Source organism: Neolamprologus multifasciatus, chromosome 3, assembly GCF_963576455.1.
Source record: "Neolamprologus multifasciatus chromosome 3, fNeoMul1.2, whole genome shotgun sequence".
Lineage (NCBI taxonomy): Eukaryota > Metazoa > Chordata > Actinopteri > Cichliformes > Cichlidae > Neolamprologus > Neolamprologus multifasciatus.
In genome coordinates, this window is record NC_140441.1 from 9377644 (window position 1) to 9397287 (window position 19644).

The 19644-nt window shown below is 40.9% G+C and overlaps 2 protein-coding genes and 1 long non-coding RNA gene across 16 annotated transcripts in view; 2 read left to right on the forward strand and 1 right to left on the reverse strand.

Moving 5' to 3' along the window:
* LOC146521480 (uncharacterized) overlaps positions 1 to 19644 on the reverse strand; it is a 172611-nt gene that overhangs the window by 88010 nt on the left and 64957 nt on the right. For 2 of the 14 annotated variants that reach the window (XR_014873367.1, XR_014873365.1), the window contains exons 1-2: positions 6214 to 6538; positions 149 to 247 (exon numbers count right to left, since the gene is read on the reverse strand). The exons of 10 other annotated variants lie outside the window; for them this stretch is intronic. Coding sequence is in view for 1 of the 4 variants with exons in the window: in XM_085155372.1 (XP_085011498.1) it covers positions 4062 to 4524; positions 6214 to 6221 (471 nt within the window). In the remaining 3 variants the exon portion in view is untranslated. Of the gene's footprint in view, positions 1 to 148; positions 248 to 3582; positions 4525 to 6213; positions 6773 to 19644 lie in introns of those variants that run through there. 2 more of the 14 variants (XR_014873366.1, XM_085155372.1) reach the window with 2 other exon arrangements.
* LOC146521484 (T-cell surface glycoprotein CD4-like) overlaps positions 1 to 19644 on the forward strand; it is a 60298-nt gene that overhangs the window by 31459 nt on the left and 9195 nt on the right. The gene's annotated exons all lie outside the window — the stretch shown is intronic.
* LOC146521486 (uncharacterized) lies at positions 4523 to 9133 on the forward strand. The gene is made up of 2 exons (XR_014873431.1): positions 4523 to 5072; positions 5239 to 9133. It is a non-coding gene; the product is annotated as an uncharacterized LOC146521486 (long non-coding RNA).

Genomic DNA, 19644 nt, shown 5'->3' on the forward strand with positions numbered 1-19644 from the left:
GGAAACTCCAGGTTGACTGAGTGAGTTGATAACGAGCTTCATATGACAGAATATCCTGATTACCAATGTTAGCGTAAACTAATCTGAATAACAGAAACATACACTGGGTATAATAAACCTGCTCTGTAGTGCAGGAGATTCTACTTACAGAGCAGCACAGATGTTTCCTTCATCGTCCTTCTCACTCATTTCAGCTTTTTCTCATTTCTGTCTCTGACACCAGGTAAAGTCGCCCTCTTCCTCCTTCCTGTTGGTACAAAGAGAGTCGAGGTCAGATACATTAAAAATATAAACAACTATTAACACACTGTAATGGCTACTCTCTTCTAACACGTGGTATGAACGCCCTGTTATTAAAGTTGCTACAAAAACACACAGATAGTTTTTTTAAAGAATATTTCAAAGATGGACGTCTGATCGACATCACGGATGTTACACCAGTGTCCACTCGATGAACCTCTTCAGCATCACCTGCGTACCCCTGTCAGACTTGTTACGACTCATCGAGTGATGTCACCGACCAGCCAATCGGTGACATCACAGTTTAGTACCTGCTCAGATCGCTTGGAAACCCGGCCGAGCAGGTACTAAAGAAATACCTGGTACCAGGTACTGATGACCATTCACACTCACATTCACACCTCTGGGCGATTCAGAATCACCAGTGAACTTAACCCCACTGACTGCATGTCTGTGGACTGTGGGAGGAAGCTGGAGTACCTGAAGAGAACCCACACAAACACAAGCAGAACATGCAAACCCCCCACAGAGACTCCCCGACCAGGTGGTGGATGCAAACACTCAGTGTCACCATGTGACCCTCTTATAAATGTATTTAGGTACTTTAAATATACACAACATGTAAACTATAAAAATAATAAATAAAAGTTATAATGCTACTTATGTCAGCTGTAACTCTCATCTGGACTCTAATTATTACCGTTTTGTTTTTATTATTAAGTGTCAGTGCACTTATGTTAACGATAGTGAATCCTTAAGCTGTCATCATCAATTTTCACCTGTCAGTCTCATTCTGTCCTTTCTGAAAGTCTTCAACAACTCAATTATGATGTGACTGAAAACACAATGAAGACAAAATATTAGGTATAAAATAACTGACTGGAATATTTATTCTGTTTTATCAACATATATAAACACATTTAAGGATCTGTCTGTTGACTAGCATGCAATGTAAATAAAACTTAAAAAAACCCAAATGAACAGTTATAAATAATAATAATAATAATAATAATACCAAACATACAGTTTTATACAAAGTAGAGCCGATCAATGCATTTATGAATTTATGAATGATCCGTTTTTTCTAAACTGATCATTCATACAGAAGTAATTTTCAATGTTTCTATTTTTATGTGTAATGTCTTTACTCATAATGGTAAGTAGAGTTTAATTAACATGATTTATGACGAGTTATATATAAAATTTAGAAATGAGCTGTTTAGCAAAGTATCTTAAATCCTGCGTTATTTGACACATTTCACATATTTTACATCAACAAGTCATTTACAGCAGTGTCAATACGGCCAATCATTTTTATGCAAATACAGGAAACCAGTTCGGGGCACGACCGTATTTGGCGCCGTTACCGTCCCGAGCGAACGTCGACACAGCGGGGACACCGGACAAGATGGGTACCGGAGTTCTTACGTCGCTCTTCGGGATTCTTTTCCTCTGTTATTTCGCGTTTGCATCAACAGGTGAGTATGTAACTCTTAGATTGCTGCTGAATTACTTTGCCGTTAGAACCACCGAGACTTGCCGGACATCGTTTTTCGGCTGAAACCTCAGATAACAGAAAACATTCACTTCGCTCAAAAGTACGGCTAGCGATAGCGATAGCGAAGCGACACATAACGTTAGCATGGCGGAGCAAACCAGAGTAGCCGGCAAAAGCGGACTGGTCCCGGATTACTTCCACATTTATAACAGGGGATTTTAGTCCGGGAAACCTGAAGTCGGTACTAAAATAAAAAAAACTAATAAAAAAACTCGAAAGATACTTTTCGACACTGTGTCGCACTGACGTAGCGCGCCTATGCTAGCGATCAGCAACGAAGGAGAGGAAGCGCTACCGCGAGGCTTAATGTTCGCGGCGGGTCGGCTGGCTTCACCCCTGGCTGCACAAGTCACGGTTCACTCGACCGCGTTATGTCAGGAGAACAACAAAGCCACCAAAGAAGTACTAAAACTCGAGGAGACGCACAGCTGTAGCACTGTTTGCTTATATTGTGTGTGGTTGATTTAAACATCAGAGCCTGGTAAGGTAACAGCCATTTTTTTCTCTTGCATCAAGTACCTGCTGAGAACATCACTGTAGTGAAGTTTCTGAGTCATCCCCATCCAGAATCCCTGGAAAGGTCGGGGGCAGATCTAGAAGGTGGCATGTGCCACCCTAAAGTAATCTCCTGCCACCCCGAGTGCCACCCTAGTTTTGCACATGACAATGTTGTTTACTAAAATAAGATCGCACTTTGAGCCTAGCTACAGTTATCAGTGAATATAATTCTAAAACTGAATCTATTGCTTGGTGTTACCCAATGTTCCCTCTAATGTTTCATGTGTCTGAGCGAACACACAAACTCCCTGAGCGAGCAACAGCAGACGTGTGCACTGTGGTCACGCCAGCATCGAATCCATCCAAGTTACATGGTTTATTAAAATAATCAAATTACATCATTTACATTTATGTTAGACTACGTTTAATTAACTGCTTTAGAATGCAATTTAAAAAAATCTTGTGTAGTATGTTAACACTATTGAAAGTAAAAATGACTTGAACTCCAATTTTGAAAACACAACTTTATTTATTTTTTTATAAAGCTCTGACTTGTATTATGAGTCTGTGGTCTTGGAGAGAGTCCTGTAACTCTGTCTGCAAAATACAGCATATAATGACCGATGTTGGGCAATTAATAATATAGTTACTTCTTCAAAAAAGTTACTGAGTTTTGCAAGCAACAAAGTTTTTTGCAGCTGTTTACCTAAAAATGCAGCCAAGGCGTTTTTAAATAAACATTTCAAACTATTTACAGAACAATCAGCTGTTCTGCATCAAATTTGATGCCACACAAATTATTTGTGCCACTCCAAAAAATAATTTCTGTCCACTATGAGATGAAGGAGAACATCACAAACCTGATACCTGCAGGCCTGACAACAGGAGATGTATCACTGCTGTAACACCTGTAACATTCAGCAGTCGCCTCGTTGTTCTGACAAACACAACAAAACTATTGACTACACTAGGGCTGTACGATATGACCACAATTTCATATCCTGATATAAGACATTTATCGTTATTAACCCTCTGTGGTCCACGGACACGCTGCCCCTCCAAATCACTGATTTAAGCTGACATAACAACAAGCTGCAGCCACGCTGAGTCTCCATTTCAGACAGTGTTAAACAGCAGGTGTATTGGCTGCATTTTTAGATAAATAGTTGAAAATGTTTACAAAATGTACAATATATATTTGCATTTAAAAAATAGTACTCAAATTTTATGTTTTTTGTGTGATTTCAGATGAGTTGTGTTAATACAGTATGCCAATTTAAAAAAAAAAAAAAAAAGAAGCTAAATTCAGACACATGAGGTTGAGCTGAGAAGAATGATACCAAGCAAGACACGGGGAAAAAATAAACAATTTAAAGGTGAAGTACACATGTTAAATCAAAAGCAGTTAAAATGACCAGTTATATGTTGGACCTCAGAGGGTGAACACAACAAATCATGAAAAATTAGGTTTAAATCTTTGTTCATGACAATGCAGATTTCTGACATTTTGTGTAAATTCAAGGTTGTTCATTCGTCAGATGCACAGTTATACAAGTATAACACAGTGAAATGTAAACCTGACACGCTCCTTGACTTGTGCAAAAGGGGGGGAGAGAGGGAGAACATTATAAATAAATATATATACATTTGGTGAATGTGCAGTAGTAGCATGTATGCAGCAAGCATCTCGCAGTGGGGATAATCTCCTCCGCTGGCATATTGACAAACATACTGCTTCTTCCGTAAACTCGTCGACTGCGCATGCTCAGTCTACATCGTTGAGCGCGTCCTGTAGCGTAGCTTCTGATTGGGCAGACCAACGTTTCACCTCCCTCGTGGTTACTTCTTCCCTCCGTATGTTTTGTTTATACTGGGGAATGAGGAAGATGGCGTTGTGGTCAGACTTCCCGAAAGCCGAGTGTGAGACAGCTTTGTAGCCCTGCTTGTACTGCGTGTAGCAGTGGTCCAAAATCCAACCCCCCCTCATCGGACACGAGACATGCTGGTAGAAATTCGGCATGACTTGTCCGAGGTTCTCTTTATTAAAGTCTCCGACGGGGTCCTTGTTTTGAAGCGAACTCCGCACATCATGTAGTTCGGACAAAGCTATACCTGTGTCCACTTGGGGTGGGATGTAGACCACCGTGGCGATGACCGAGGTGAACTCACGGGGCAGATAGAAAGGGCGGCACTTAATGCTCAGGAACTCCAGATGTGGCGAGCAGCCGCTGGAAAGAGTAGAAATGCACCTGGCATCACACCACTTTCTGTTTACCATGAAACACACTCCTCCACCTTTGGTTTTGTTTGACTCTGACGGAGTTACGCCTGGACCGGCACGGTGGGGGTCAGCCATGTCTCCGTGAAGCACACAATGTTGCTGTCCCTCATGTCACGTTGGAAGGTGACTCTCGCTCTTAGGTCATCGAGCTTGTTCTCCAAAGCAGTCAGGAAGGAAAAATCGCCTCATGTTGTTAAGCTTTCTGGATTTTATATTTATTGGGCTACAGATTTATTCATTATACGGACTACACAGTACATAAACTCAAAATTTCACGTGTTTATCTAAACTGTATAGTTATGTGGACTACAGAAAATAATTAAGTTGTAGACTATATTTATATGAATAGCATGTATATTGAATCATTTTAACCATATGTAACCCATCCCTTTGTGTTTGAAAAAATAGGCTTTGATTTTGCTGCACATTTGATTTCTTTGCCACCCTAAGAAAATTTCTCTAGATCCGCGCCTGGTCAGGGATAAAAGAAAATAGGTCCTGTTGATATTTGGGCTTCGTTCCTCCTGTTCTAATAGAAGTTAAATCCCTCACTTGAGAATGCACTCAAACTTTAACATTTCCGCAGCAATTTGCTGAAACAACCTCTGAACCAACAACAAGGACGTAAGACTTCCTAAAACTAAACTTCTTTTTCTAGGAGGTTCCACTTTATGGTAATGTAACGACATCCATCTTTAACTTTGTCACCAAATTAAAACATCACTACTTGACTAGCTGGTTGTAAAGAAAGCGGAGTAACCTGGATCCTGACCAGTGCGCGCTCCCGACGCTGGGGAACGCTCGTCGGTGATAAATGGCACAACGCTCAGCTAGAGCAGCACAGTGTTGCCAACTTAGCGACTTTGTTGCTATATTTAGCGAGTTTTCAGACCCCCTTAGCGACTTATTTTTTTCTAAAAAGCGACTAGCGACAAATCTGGCGACTTTTTCTGGTGTTATTGGAGACTTATTTATGACAACTTTTTGACGTGAAAGAGCGTGTTGCTCTTACTCTCAACAAGCAGCGGGTACTGCCGTGGGCACCTCACCCGTGCTAAAGCGCTCATGGGCGGAGGATAGTCCTCCCCCAGCTGCAAGAGATGTTCACACCTGTGCGTCCAAACTGCAAATGAATCGCGCATGAGCGAAGCCGTTGCTCCCGCACTGACTGTAACGCAGTCAATTCTTCTTTTACTGTTATGCTGTTTTGTGGATCAGGTTTAAAACTACTTATAAACACACACACATAAAGTAACTCCACCAGAGTGCCTATTTCGGGTCACTTTTGCCGGTCCAAGCCCGGATAAAGGAGCAGGGTTGGAATTGTGACATTAAAAAAAACAATAATTGCTAAAATACATTTAATTTGTAGTTCTAAATAAATTCTAAATGCATTTAGGACGTTTTTTGCTCACTTTATGTCTCTTCAACAACGTAGGTTAAAATTATATTAGCATGACCAATTATGCAAATTGGGTGATGACGTCATTTAGCGACTTCTAGCGACTTTTAGGACAACCAATAGCGATTTTCCTTACTGAGGAGTTGGCAACACGAGCAGCAGCCATGTTTGAGCACTACAACCAGACGTGAAACACGACCTTCTTATGACTCTGCGTGTCTGTGTTTTACTTACCCCGACATACAGAGGCTCTAAAAACATACTAGCTCCTTTGTGCCTCATCCCACACGTCAACAAACATGAAGACGGTGAAAGCTGCTGATAAGCTTCGTTTTTTCGACGTCACGATTAAAAACAGGCTCCAATATCCAAAGTTAAGCCCACGTCGTTTTCGAGTAAAGGGCATCCTTGTTTAAAGCTCCTAGCAAAGCTGTTTTCTACCGTCCACGAACGATAACACAAACAGCTTCTCTTCTCACGGAGGGAAACCGTGTAGCGAGGTCACAAAGACTGCAGCGGAAGTGCGTTCCCCGTGTGCAGAGCGAGCCGATGAGCAATAGGGGGCAGTGTACAGTATGGTACATACTACAGCGCCCCCCCCGGTCGGACACACACAGATGCAGGAATGTTAACTTCACTATTGGCAGTTCTGCTTCCACTGGACTGTAGTTATGTCTCCACCACCTCAGTTATGCGTTTTTATTGATGAGATTTAAGTTCACAAGTTAACATTATGATTGAATTGATGATTTATCAATGATAAATCAAAGTTTTACTAATATTACAAGATAATAAAAACGGTCTGCTATAAAAACTGCAGAATGAAACTTTGTGTTTTTGTCACTGTGCACAAAACTGTAGTTTTGTGCACAGTGACACAAAACCCTATAGGCTAATTTATTATGTATGTTTTAAGTTGAGCATTTACACACGTTTGGCCCAGATATTTTTTAGGTTCTCTATTTTAATTCATTAGTAGTAGTAGTACACATAGGCACATCCCAAAACATTGCATATTTCTGAGCATAAGAACAAAAACAACAAATATGCAGCTGTTCAAAGGTGTTTGCAAATTTATTTATTTTTTTAAATCCTTTCAAATTGTGTTTTTGTTTGATTTCTAACACTGGGAGCTAAACACACGTTGTTCTGTTTGCACTGAGATATGTTTAGACTTTGTTCTTTATCAAGAATTTATCGCTTTGTTGTTCGTCTGAATTCTGTGGTTCCTTAACAGATTTTAACAGGTCTGTGGTCACGTTTGTGTGATTCAACCAGCATAAACCAGAGAGCAGTTGTCTCTGTTCCTCACTCTGATTGGCTGATGTTGAAGTGACCGCTTCCTCTCTTCTCATCTTTCAGACCAGGAAACCATCACGGCTCAGTCAGGACAGAAGAACGTCACCCAGCCACTTCGAGCTCCAAACAACAACATCATAATAATTGAAGAGTGGTCCAGAGCTGACCTATATAAATGTGCCCCTAAGTACTGGAATGGACACTTTTTTCCACAAGAGCAGCATCCATCTTTTGAGAACCAGGTGGATCTGGAGTTGTCGTGGCAGTTTTTGGTGATGGTGTTTGTCCTGTGGGTGTTGGTGAAGTTGGTGACGATACCATCAAAGCATTTTTTCGTTTTGGTGGAGTTGATGGTGTCAGCAGTGGTGTTGAAGGAGGTATTGCTGTTGTTTGTGGAGTTGGTGTTTGAATCTACAGAAACATAAACAACAGAAGCAGGGTTTATACCAGCCTCCAGCACCTCAACTGACCCTTTTTCTTTCAACGACTCTACTGCCTCCTCCCCCTGTGCCATTCATCAGGAGACACCTACCCACAGCCTACACTGCAGTTTAGACACAGTAAAACCACCTTTCGCTGTTAAATCGTCTTCTGGGTATGGTTTTGGGGACCAGGGCGCCCCTGTACCCCCAGACCAGGACGTAACACCAGTCTGTGGCAGGGCTAACACATCGACACAGAGAAACATCGCACTCACCACTGACTGCATGTATTTGAACTGTGGGGCCTGGAGAGAAACCTTGCAAACACGAGGAGAACATGCAAACTCCACGCAGAAAGAACCCGGCCTGATGGTGGAATTGAACTCAGGAACTTCTTACATACAGTTCATGCAGTTTTTAGGAGATTGTGGTTGATGGGTTTAGATTTTATTATTGTCATTTGTATTAGAAAATATTTAACCATATATGCTTAGAGGTGTATAATCAATTGTGTAGTGATAGGATGTGTGATCTTTAGCAGGCTGCAAAGGCTTGGTGTGCATTCCAGAGTGTTCTGGAATCCACACCTACATCCTGGGAGCATGGGAAGAGGTCGTACCTTGTTTTATTGTTTTACGGTGGGATTAACGTAGTTATATCTGTTTTAGTCTAAGTGCCTTTTGAAAGTAAAAAAGACCAAATTCAGTACTAGGAAGGTGTACCTAATAATGTGGCCAGTGAGTGTATATGATTGTAATGAAATAAAACTTGTGAACTTGTTTGTATGTTTTTGTGGTGTTCAGTGTCAGTGAAAACGTGTGACAGATTTTCTTGTAAAGAGCTGAACACTCCTGATCCTGTGTGAAGTGGAAACATTAAACCTTCAGTGCTGCAGACTCAGAGGTGGGCAGCCTGTTGTTGCACTTTAATGTCAGTAGATGGCAGCACAGACCACTTCATCTTGGCTGCATCAAATTACAAACTCACTTCCTCATTAAAGAATAAAACTTGAAAAAAATAATGCCTTTAAAATGAATACCACCTAAACTATCGTCTGCTTTGAGTTGACGTCACACCTGTTACCTGTCACGCTGTCATATTTCTGGTAGCAGTGGTCACTTCTGGTAAAAACAAACCACCTGCAGCCCTGACTGCTGACAGAGCTGCAACAAGCATCAGTAAACGTATTACAGTCTCATGAATTTGGTGGTTGGTAAAAGCTGCTCAGAGACACACATGTTGTTTTACATGTGAGCGACATCCTGATTTCAAATCTGTGGGTCAGTGAAGAGAATCACTGATGGACATGCGCAGTGGAGGGTGCTCTAACATAAACGTGTGACTGTGTGTTGAAAACAATTTTACTCAGAAAGTAAAACCCGACACATTGTAGATGAAGGCTGTTTATTAATGGAGTTAATGATCTCCATCATGTTACAAAACACATTTGTACCTGTGAAAAATAGTGAAAAATATAAATTTATGAGATATTAATCTTATAAATCTTACAAATCATCCATAAATGTGTTAATATTCAGATTTTAAATGTTTATTTTTATGTTCATTGTCTCTCACAGTGACACAGACAGCTGTGACATCAAACATCAAACAGTGATTCATTCCTCTGTGAACTTTAAATAAACACATTAAAGAAATTTTATTTGAGTCCTTCTTTCACTTCAGTCTGACTTCATGAAAACCTGCTGCTGAGCACTTTAGTTATAAAGCAGAGGTTAAAATGATCGTCTGAGTCTCCAGGATGTCTCAGGCTGAATGAGGACAGATGTTACAGATGTTCTCTTTATGACTCCTGAGACAAAAACTGACCAAACTTTCCTGCAGCTTTTACTTTGTGGCTGAAGTCGACTCATGTTTGTTCTTTGTTATCTCAGACAGGTGTGTTAGTTAGCCACAAGAATACATGTTTCCATCAGACAGAAACAACCAGTGAGGGGCAGACACACACTCACATGTCAGATCTTCTGAGGTTTCCTTCATGAGGAGAACAAACAGAATATAAACCAGTGTGTTTACAGTGAATGTGTCAGGTCTGAGCTGCTGTGTGGACCAGTTAGAGAGCAGCAGCTGGATCCCAGTGGTTGGACTGGTGGACGACTTCAGTGAGGAGTCGATGACATTTGGCTCTGGTAGAAACTCTGCACACACAAACACACAGGAGGAGAATATAAGCACAAATTATTATTTTTGGCTCTAATTAGTAAACACAGAGTCAGTCTATAATGCTGGGCTCACACTGTGCGATCTTTGGCCCGCTTTGAGCCGATTTTTGAGTCGTGTGACCGTTTCGGTGATCGGCCCGAGTTTGACCTTCATCGTGCATCGTGTAGTATACGTGGGGTAACGAGAAGCCATTAACACCTCACGACCAGCTCCCGATCATCAATCGCTTGGTCGGGAGGATTTCAAACCGACGGGTCACCACAGCAGCTCACACTGCTCACGCGCAAACACATAAATGTTGGTGAAAAGACGGAGTAGCACAGCAGTGCAGCGTGTGATCTGGACACAAGCGATGGAGGAACTTGTAGAACTTTTGAAAGCTCATCCGACCCTTTTCGATGTGGCCTCACAAAATTATCACAAACACAACAACCGTGAAAATAGTTGGATAGACATTGCTGCTCAATCACAGCTGCCTGATCAATGCCCCATATCGGTACTCACTGTGGATTACTAAATATACACATCTATAATTGCTGAACAATATGGGGCAATTATGACAGATTTAATTACTAAAGGCCAAACGAGCTTCATCACAGGACGTAGAACTCAAGGCAGTATAAGAAGGACCCTCCAGATAATTAATTGGATACAAACAAAAAAGGACAGTGCAGCCATAATAAGCCTGGATGCAGAGAAGGCTTTCCACAGTGTAGATTGGAGCTTCTTATATGCCGTGCTTGAAAGGTTTGGCTTTAATAGAAATTATGCCCACATCACACCAGTTTTAGCCAACCTACATTGGCTCCCTGTTAAATATCCTATCAATTTCAAAATTCTCTTGCTAACCTTTAAAATCTTAAACCATTTGGCTCCCAGCTATCTATGCGAACTCCTCCATTTGTCTATCCCTAATAAGGCGCTTAGATCTTCCAATTAAATGCTCCTGACGCAACCGAGGCCTCGTCTGAAGTCCAGAGGTGATCGGGCCTTTGCTGCCGTAGCTCCCAGACTCTGGAATAACCTCCCTCCTTATATTTCTTCCTCAGAGTCCATCCAATCTTTTAACTTGCGTCCTAAAACTTATTATTTTAGTCCGGCTTTTGATTCAAACTAGTATGCTATTTGGTGGCTAGTTATGTTTTTTTTTTAACCCATGTTGTTCATATTGTTTCCTGCCCTTCTTTTAACTGTTTCTTTTATCCTGTCTTATGCTATTGCTCTGATCAACTGTGAAGCACTTTGGTCAACTTTGTTGCATTTTCATGTGCTATAAAAATACATTTTCATCTGATTTGATTTGAAATCTATTTACCAATCTCCTACAGCTCGAATTAGAATCAATGGTAGCTTAACAGAGCAAATCTCTCCCGAGAGAGAGAGGTACTCACCAGGTTCGTTGTCTCTCACCTCTTCTCTTCACTCTATACATTGAACAGCTGGCACAGGCCATCCAACAAAGTGAGGAAGTGAGAGGAATAAATATTAAAAGGGAAGAGCACGTCATCAGCTGATTTGCAGCTTATCATACGCTATTTAAAAAAGTCCAAACCAAACTATAATTCCACTGTTTAATGTAATTCATATCTCTGCCAAAAACTCGAGGTACAAAAGTAATGTGACCAAAACTCAGATACTTGCTTTCAATTATTGGCCGTCTGAAGAGGTTAAAATAAGTTTAAACTGAACTGGACTGCAAAACAAATAAGATACCTGGATGTAACTGTGACTAAACAATTGAGTGACCTTAATAAAGCAAACAATGATGGACTGACCACTCAAATTAAACATGATCTAAACCAAAGGTCAACTCTTACACTAGACTTTAGTGCAAGAGTCACAACAATAAAAATGAGTATCCTCCCACAGCTATTGTACCTTTCCCAATGCCAGTTAAGATCTCAGTGGAAAAATTCAACAACTGTGGTAGGCTCATCTCTAGATTTGTATGGAACGATCAAAGGCCTACAATAAAATATTCGAAATTAATACTGTCTAGGAAGCTAGGTGGTGTGAGGCTCCCTAATCTAAACGATTATTACTATGCAGCCCAAACCAGACCAGCGATAAAGTGGAGTGATCAGAACTTTAAACAGAAAGATATTGAAGTAAAAGTACAGGATGTCCCAGTTCAGACTTTTCTTGGAAGTTTGCAACTTAAGAAAACTTTCCTATAACATCCCACACTCTAGAGATGTGGTTTCGGCCGAGTTAAACAAAGTAAGTTGGAAAGAGAGGTGAAGACGTTAAACTGGGCTGATTATGATGTTGGTGTTGTACCAAGTGGACACGACTCAGGATCCAGGAAGTGGGAACAAAAAGGAATAACAGTGATTTGTACAATAATGAAAGATGACCATTTTTAGTGAGAAGTGGAGATTATATGGCACCAAGGGAAAATTAATGAACGAACAAAACATTTAAGGTTTATGTCTCTAACTTTGTATATCCATATATATGCATGTAGGAAAAGTGTGTATATGTGCTGGAGAATATACGCTGCTGAGCATATGTAGGCATGCATATGGTAGTTGATTATAATTGGCACCCACATCTTTTATTCACATTAGTTATGTTTGTTGATTTCTCCTGAAATGTCTGTTTAAACTGTGACATAAACTATTAATAAAAACTACAGTGTCAAAAAAAAAGAAGAAAAAAACAATAAATGTATATAAAGTGCTTTAAATACTCAGGTAAAGTAGAAAAGCAATAAGAACCAGTTCATTTAACAATCCTACTATTGCTACATTACATAAATATTGGCAGGCTGCCAAAGAGCTGTGAAAAAGAGGAACTTCCTGTTTCAAGCAGAAACTGTGTCCACACTAACTCTTCTCCATTTTGTCTTCACCTCCATATTGTGTTGACTCTACACTTCAATGCAGTAAATTTATTTCATGGCAAAATTATTTATGCACATGTCTCTTTTGTTTACTGTCAGTAGCATTAAAGATCCACAGTTATACAAACTCATTATAAAACAATAATTAGAATTAGAATCCTAAAATGTAACCAAACATTAAACATTAACATCTTTAGAAACAACCATCAACAACCAGGAAGCAGCTTCACCTCTGATCACACACACACTCAACTCTACTCACTCACCTGGATCAACAACACTCAGGTAGACGATGCTGATGGGTTTCCATGAGCGTATTTCTCTCATGAAGACACGACACTCGTATGTTCCATTATCATCAGCTGTCACATTCTTCAGAATCAAAGACATGTCTCCATCCTTCATCTGTCTGTCCTGCAGATCCACCTGGTTCTTAAAAGATGGATGCTGGTCATCTGGATCAAACTGCTTGTCTCAGTACTAAAGGACACGTTCATCTTCCAGGTCAGCTCTTCTTCACTCTATAACTATGAAGTTGTTGTTTGGAGCTCGACATGTCAGAAAGACGTCCTGTGCAGACTCAGCTGGGACGACTTTCTAGTCTGAAAGAGTGAAAGAAACACAGCAGAGAGGCTATGAAGGTCAAAGTGCAGTTACTCATTTTTACAGCAGCGATAATTAAGAGAAGCTACAAACAGAGACATGTAGTCACTTAAGCAGAGATCTGAGTATTTCTAGAGACCCATGGTACTCTTCTCCTTGTATCTTTGCCCCACCGGAGATGTGAACTCAGGAAGGGCAATGAAGACAGAAGTCGAGAAAACAGGTTCAACAAAATGAGACATCAGTGAATCACCATGTTGGATCATGTCAGTATTTTAAAGTAAGTGGCGTCTCAGATTAACGGGCAACAGTCAAAGTGTGTAAAACAAACGGTGGTGAATGGAGCAGCTACAAAGTTCACTTTTCTTCAGGTCAGAGTTTGTGGATCAGGAGCTTTATGAAGGTTTTAATGGTCATTACAGGAACTGTAATGAAAGAAACTGTAATGAGTGAAAGAAAACTGTAGAAGCAATTACAAGTTGAATCTGGTAGTTGGGGTTGTTAGCTAAGATACCGTCATTAAGAAGCGGCACAACTAATATATCTACGCGAGCTAATTTACGATGTGCACCGCTAGCGTGGCCATTTATTTTTTAATGCACCTTCTCAGATTAATTCACTGCGTGTCGTGCCATCAGTTAACGCTCCGCGTGCCGTGCCCAGGGTTGCCGACCCCTGTTTTAAACCATTTTAGCCTTGAGTGTCCTGTCAAACACAACAGACATTAAAGAGATAAGAAATAGATGCTTTTAAAAAATAAAATATATTATGTATAATTACAAACATACTAGTTAGTATATACCCATATTGCAAATAACTCTAAAAACATCCTACTATATCTCCAATAGTAGGATGTCTGTCTCAGCTACCACAGGGCAAGAGGGGGGTCAGTGCCATCGTCTGGGGGTTAGGGTCCATCTAATGCACACCATACAGTGCAATTGTACACCCTTTTGCACACCCAATACAGAGAAAGTTTATAGTGAAAAATGTCAATTATACATATTTAACCTCTGTAATAGTCTAAATATTTATTATTGAGCCATTTGTACATAATAGAGCTTTTTCTTTTATTTAGTAACTTTGTAATTTATTGTATTGAATTTAGTTCAGTCTGTTATTGTTACTGTCTTTGAGCAGCTGTAATTATATAATTTCCTTATAGATTAATAAAATATTCTGATTCTGATTTTCGATTACAATCGAGTTCCACCTAATGTGCGTGGGTTCGTTGTAGCAATGTGGCCATGCTTCCCGTGACGAACACAACAAACATGGACGCTGAGGTGACGATATACCTGCTGCTCAGTCTGTGGCTTTATGGAAGACTTTGAGACCACAGTGCTGTTTTTTGGAGCACTTTCCCTTGTTTCCGGGTTTCAAAATGGCAGTTTTGATTTTCATGAACAAGACACTCTCGTGACTCGTCGAGTGATGCCACTGACAAGTTGATCGATGCCATGCAACCCGTTGATGTCACATTTTCGGATTGTTTCAGATCACTTGGAACCCCGGCTGGAGAAGGTACTAAAAAAGAACCAGGTACAAGGTACTATGACTTAATAGAAAACCCTGAAAACTGCTGTGAGCCATGGCAAGCTGGCCCCGAGTAGGTGCTTAAGAGGCAAAGGATAACAGTGGGAGAAGGACGAATATAACTGTGACAAACTTTAGAGAGCTACACAGTGATTAATTAATGAGCTACTAGGTAAAAGACAAAACACTCATAAAACGTGTCTTTATACATGAATAAACAGAAATGTGTAAAAACCTAAATATAAGAAAAATATTGTGTTGTGCATGTTCCTTGTTATTGTAAACTCTTAAATTTAATTGATATTTATAACAAGCAGCATGCCCGACACATTTTACACAGTAACCTGTTCTAATTTAGCAGACGATTTATTCACATACAAGGCAGAGAAAATTTTGCCTTGGTTCAGATAAGATGTCTTCCTATTCCCCCAGTACGTTAAAGGATCCTCTGATCTTGGAATGTTTCTCTCCGACACTCTCCACAATACTAAGGGGTTGGCAGTCCTTTATAATAAAATTCAGGACTGCCTGGCCCAGAACAATCTTCCTAGATGCTTGATTTCAAAATAATAAAACGCATATTAATAAAAAAAAAAAAAAAGGGTTAGGGTTAGGGGGGTTAGTTAGATAATAAAGCTGTTCAGTGTCTATATAGGCCGACCTGTGTTCATTCTCGGTGTGTTTGTCTCCTCATTTTCATGTTTGGCTCTGTAATGCCTAAACACTGAGGAGGCGCTTTTGATTGTGTAAGAAATGCAGAACAGATGCAACATTTAACCTGCATAAAATGAAATAAATAATTTACACTTCAAGTCACATTGCTGTTTTTCCTGTTCTGATAGATTACACTGAAACAAACAGATACCTTATTTGTAGTTAAAAGATCAAAATGATCCCACACAGCAGAAACATTTCTTTTTCTTTCGGGCTCCATTTTGTTATGGAGAGATGTTTTTTTTTTTTATTATCTTTGCGAGAGTAATTTTGTGAGGTTTTTTTTGGTGGCGACTCATTTCGTTGTTAGATGCGGATGCGGTACCTTTTAAACACAGTTTGGCGCGTTGGCAACGAGCGCAACAGCAGAGCGCAACAGCAGCTGTATCAATCACGTGACTGGAGCAACACTAGGCGAGCTTGACACACGCGTCGGCGTGTCAGTGTTGCAGGACCCATCAACACAGCAAGATGTGTCGAGGGAGAATTACATTGCTTCGCTCGGTCATGATTTTCTGCTTTATCTCGTTTCCGGCTGCGGGTGAGACAACTGTTCAATTATTTTAGAGCCATTTTTGACATTGTAAATACACGCCACAAATTTAAGAAACTAAAACCCTGACTGTCTAGGTAGTCGACAGTAGCTTGTTGCTAGCTTGACATAGCTAACAACAAGCTGAGCTCGGCTGCTCGATAGAGAAAGTGTCAAGAGATAAACCGAGGGCTTCGCTCTATTGTATAGTAAGCGCTGGCTCGCGGCTCTGCCTTCTGATGCTTTGTTGGCATTTTACCAGCATAGCAAATAGCAGATACACGGTGATGGCTAGTGGCTTTAAGGCGATGGACGCTCACAGCTGATGCTAACGTTAGCATCGGCTGTAAGGCGATGGACGCTCACAGCTGATGCTAACGTTAGCATTTAAAACGAGAACACAATACTACAAATAACAAAGGTGTCCTCTGGAGGGGGGGGGGGGGATCCCCTTGAGAAAACTTAAAGCTCTCTCACAGCTATAACATTGTTTTTTGTTTTGCTCTCGGAAATGAGACGAGGCTCGGCGAATGGCTTCTTAAAAGCCCCGAAAAAAGCAGGGCATCAAATTAAATCAAACTCTTGTTGCTCCTCTCCACGGAAATCCTTACTAAAATGTGAAAGCTTTGTAAGATCTGAAGAGTGCTATTAGTACGGCTTATTTAAACCCCCTTTCGACGTTGGGTGACACTACCCAGTGTTGCACCTGAGTGCGATCTCCACAAGCGACCCAATCGTGGAGGTAAACGAAGCGAAGTTCAATTTAAACGGAGTAAACGCCGCTAGTGTGAAAACACTCTGTGATAGCTGAAGCTCACCTGAAGCTGCAGACGTAAACCGCAGCATGAGCCATAGCATATTCAAAAATGCCCGCTAGGGGGTCTGAAAACTCGCTACAACACTGACACTACCGTAACTCTTCAACGCTGTGCGCAATCTAAAAACTCGAACGGTCCACTAAATCAGCGACTCCACACGCAGATATAGAAGTGAACACCAACTGTCAGCAGTGAATGACAGGAAGTGCTTCTTGGAGCTCTACTCGGGGCCAAAAAGCATGTGGAATTATTTAGAAAAAAAGAGTTGCCCATAATAAAATGCAAAATGTGCTTTTTATTGTAAGGTAGACCTCATAATAATTCCGCGGTTGTCTGAGGAGGGTTACTTTTATTTCTTGTCCTTGATCGTTCTTATGCAGCACGATGTGGGTGACGTTAGTTCTTCATAAGATTGTCATGGCGGTGTTTTAGACAACTTGCGTTGACCTCCTTTAAAAAATATATAATACGTTTTCTTTTCCTTTCCAAATCACTAGATCAAATCCCCACGCACTGTTACATTATATGTAAAATAAACTGCATTAAACTGAGTCCAATTCCTCGGTGTGTGCTTCTCGTCGCGTCGCACAACTCAGCACCACCTACACCATTTCCCCCCCCCCCCCCCCCCCCCCACAAAGAAGCTCACACACAACTGAAAGAGCGACACCAACCAGGGCAGCAGACATGTTTGCGAACTGTAACCGGACGTGGCCTCTTTATAACTATGTGTCTGTGCTCCGTGTTTTACTTACCCCGACATACAGAGACTTTAAACAGTAAAAGCAGCTCATTTGTGCCTGATCCCGCACGGTGTTGAACATTAAGCGGTTGAAAGCAGCTGACATACTCCGTTTTGTCGACGCTGAGTACTGAGTCTAAAAAAATAGCTCCGATATCCACAGCCAGACCCACGTCGTCTTCGGGTGCGGAACATTCTCGTTTAAAGCTTTTAAGAAAGCTGTTTTATCGTCCATTAACGATAACACAACCGACAGACGCCACGAAGCGATTTCACAGAAACTGGAACGAAGGGCGGTCCCTGTCGATCCGATTACAGAACCGACAGTCATACAGCCCTCCCCTCCCATTTGAACGGAGTCGTGCACGCGGACGAACACATTTGCATAAACACAACGAAAACAGCAGGACAAGCGCGCTCACGCTGCCCACTAGAAGAAAACAAAACAACGTTAAGCCCCCTCCCCCAGCACCTGCAGAGTTAAAACACAGGGTTACCTTGGATGCAGTAGCATAGCAACGCTGGTTTCTGTAAAGTTTACCACACTTTAGGTGGTGCAAGTTTTGTCCCTGTTCTGTTCTACTTAACCTCGCAAACATTACATATTTCTGAGGACAAGAACAAAGACAACAAATAAGCAGTTGTTCAAAGGTGTTTGCAAAAAATAGCTTCCTAAATCTTTTCAGATTGTGTTTTTGTTTTATTTATGACACTGGGAGCTAAACAGTTAAAAGTTGTTTTGTTGCTTTATTGCTTTGTTACTCTGAATTCTGTGGTTCCTTAGCAGATTTTAACAGGTCTGTGGTCATGTTTGTGTGATTCAACCAGCATAAACCAGAGAGCAGTTGTGTCTGTTCCTAATTCTGATTGGCTGATGTAGAAGTGACTGTTTCCTCTGCTGTTGTTTCATCTTTCAGACCAAGAAACTATCACGGCTCAGTCTGGACAGGATGTCACTCTGACATGTCGAGCTCCAAACAACAACCTCATAGTTGTAGAGTGGAGAAGACCTGACCTGGGAGAAGTCTTTGTATATCGCAATAACCATTTTGATCCAGATGACCAGCATCCATCTTTTAAGAACCGGGTGGATCTGCAGGACAAACAGATGAAGGATGGAGACGTGTCCGTGATTTTGAAGGATGCGATGATTAATGACACTGGAACATATGAGTGTCGTGTCTTCATGGAGGGAACAAATCGCGGGAAGAGAGCTCATCAAACTATTGACCCCATCAGCATCATCTACCTGAGAGTTGTTGATCCTCCAGGTGAGTGAGTTCAGTGTGTGTGTGAGCAGTTTAAAATCATATTAAAATTGGGTTGATCTGAGTCATTTAAATGTGACAAATATGCAGAAAGAACATTACAGATTTCAAACACATCTTTACAAAGAATTTTAAAATGGAATAAAAAAAAGAATATTTGAAGGTATGTTTAAAAAATGGACTTTTTTATTTAATCCATCAAAGGTTGGTATAAAGTGCCTGCAGTGAAGACCAAAGGAGACATAGTGTCGTTTACACCTGCTGCTATTATTATAGTTAATAACACTAAATCATACTTGTTGTTGCCATGACTACTGCACCTTGTGCTTTGGTGATGAAGGAAATTCCTTTAACCTCTCTGCTCTGTGTTGGTTCCTCTTTCAGTTCAGAAAAACATCACAGCTAAGTCTGGACAGAAGAACGTCACTCTGACATGTCGAGCTCCAAACAACAACATCACAGCTGTAAAGTGGAGCAGAGCTGACCTGGGAGATGAATATGTCCTTCTGTATCAAGATGGCCATGTCGAATCAGACAAGCAGCATCCATCTTTTAAGAACCGGGTTGATCTGGAGGACCGAAAGATGGAGACGTGTCTTTGATTCTGAAGGATGTGACGACTGCTGATAGTGGAACATATGAATGTCGTGCCTTCCAAAGAAGAACAAACCGTGGGAAGAGAGCTAACCTCAAGACTCCGCCCAT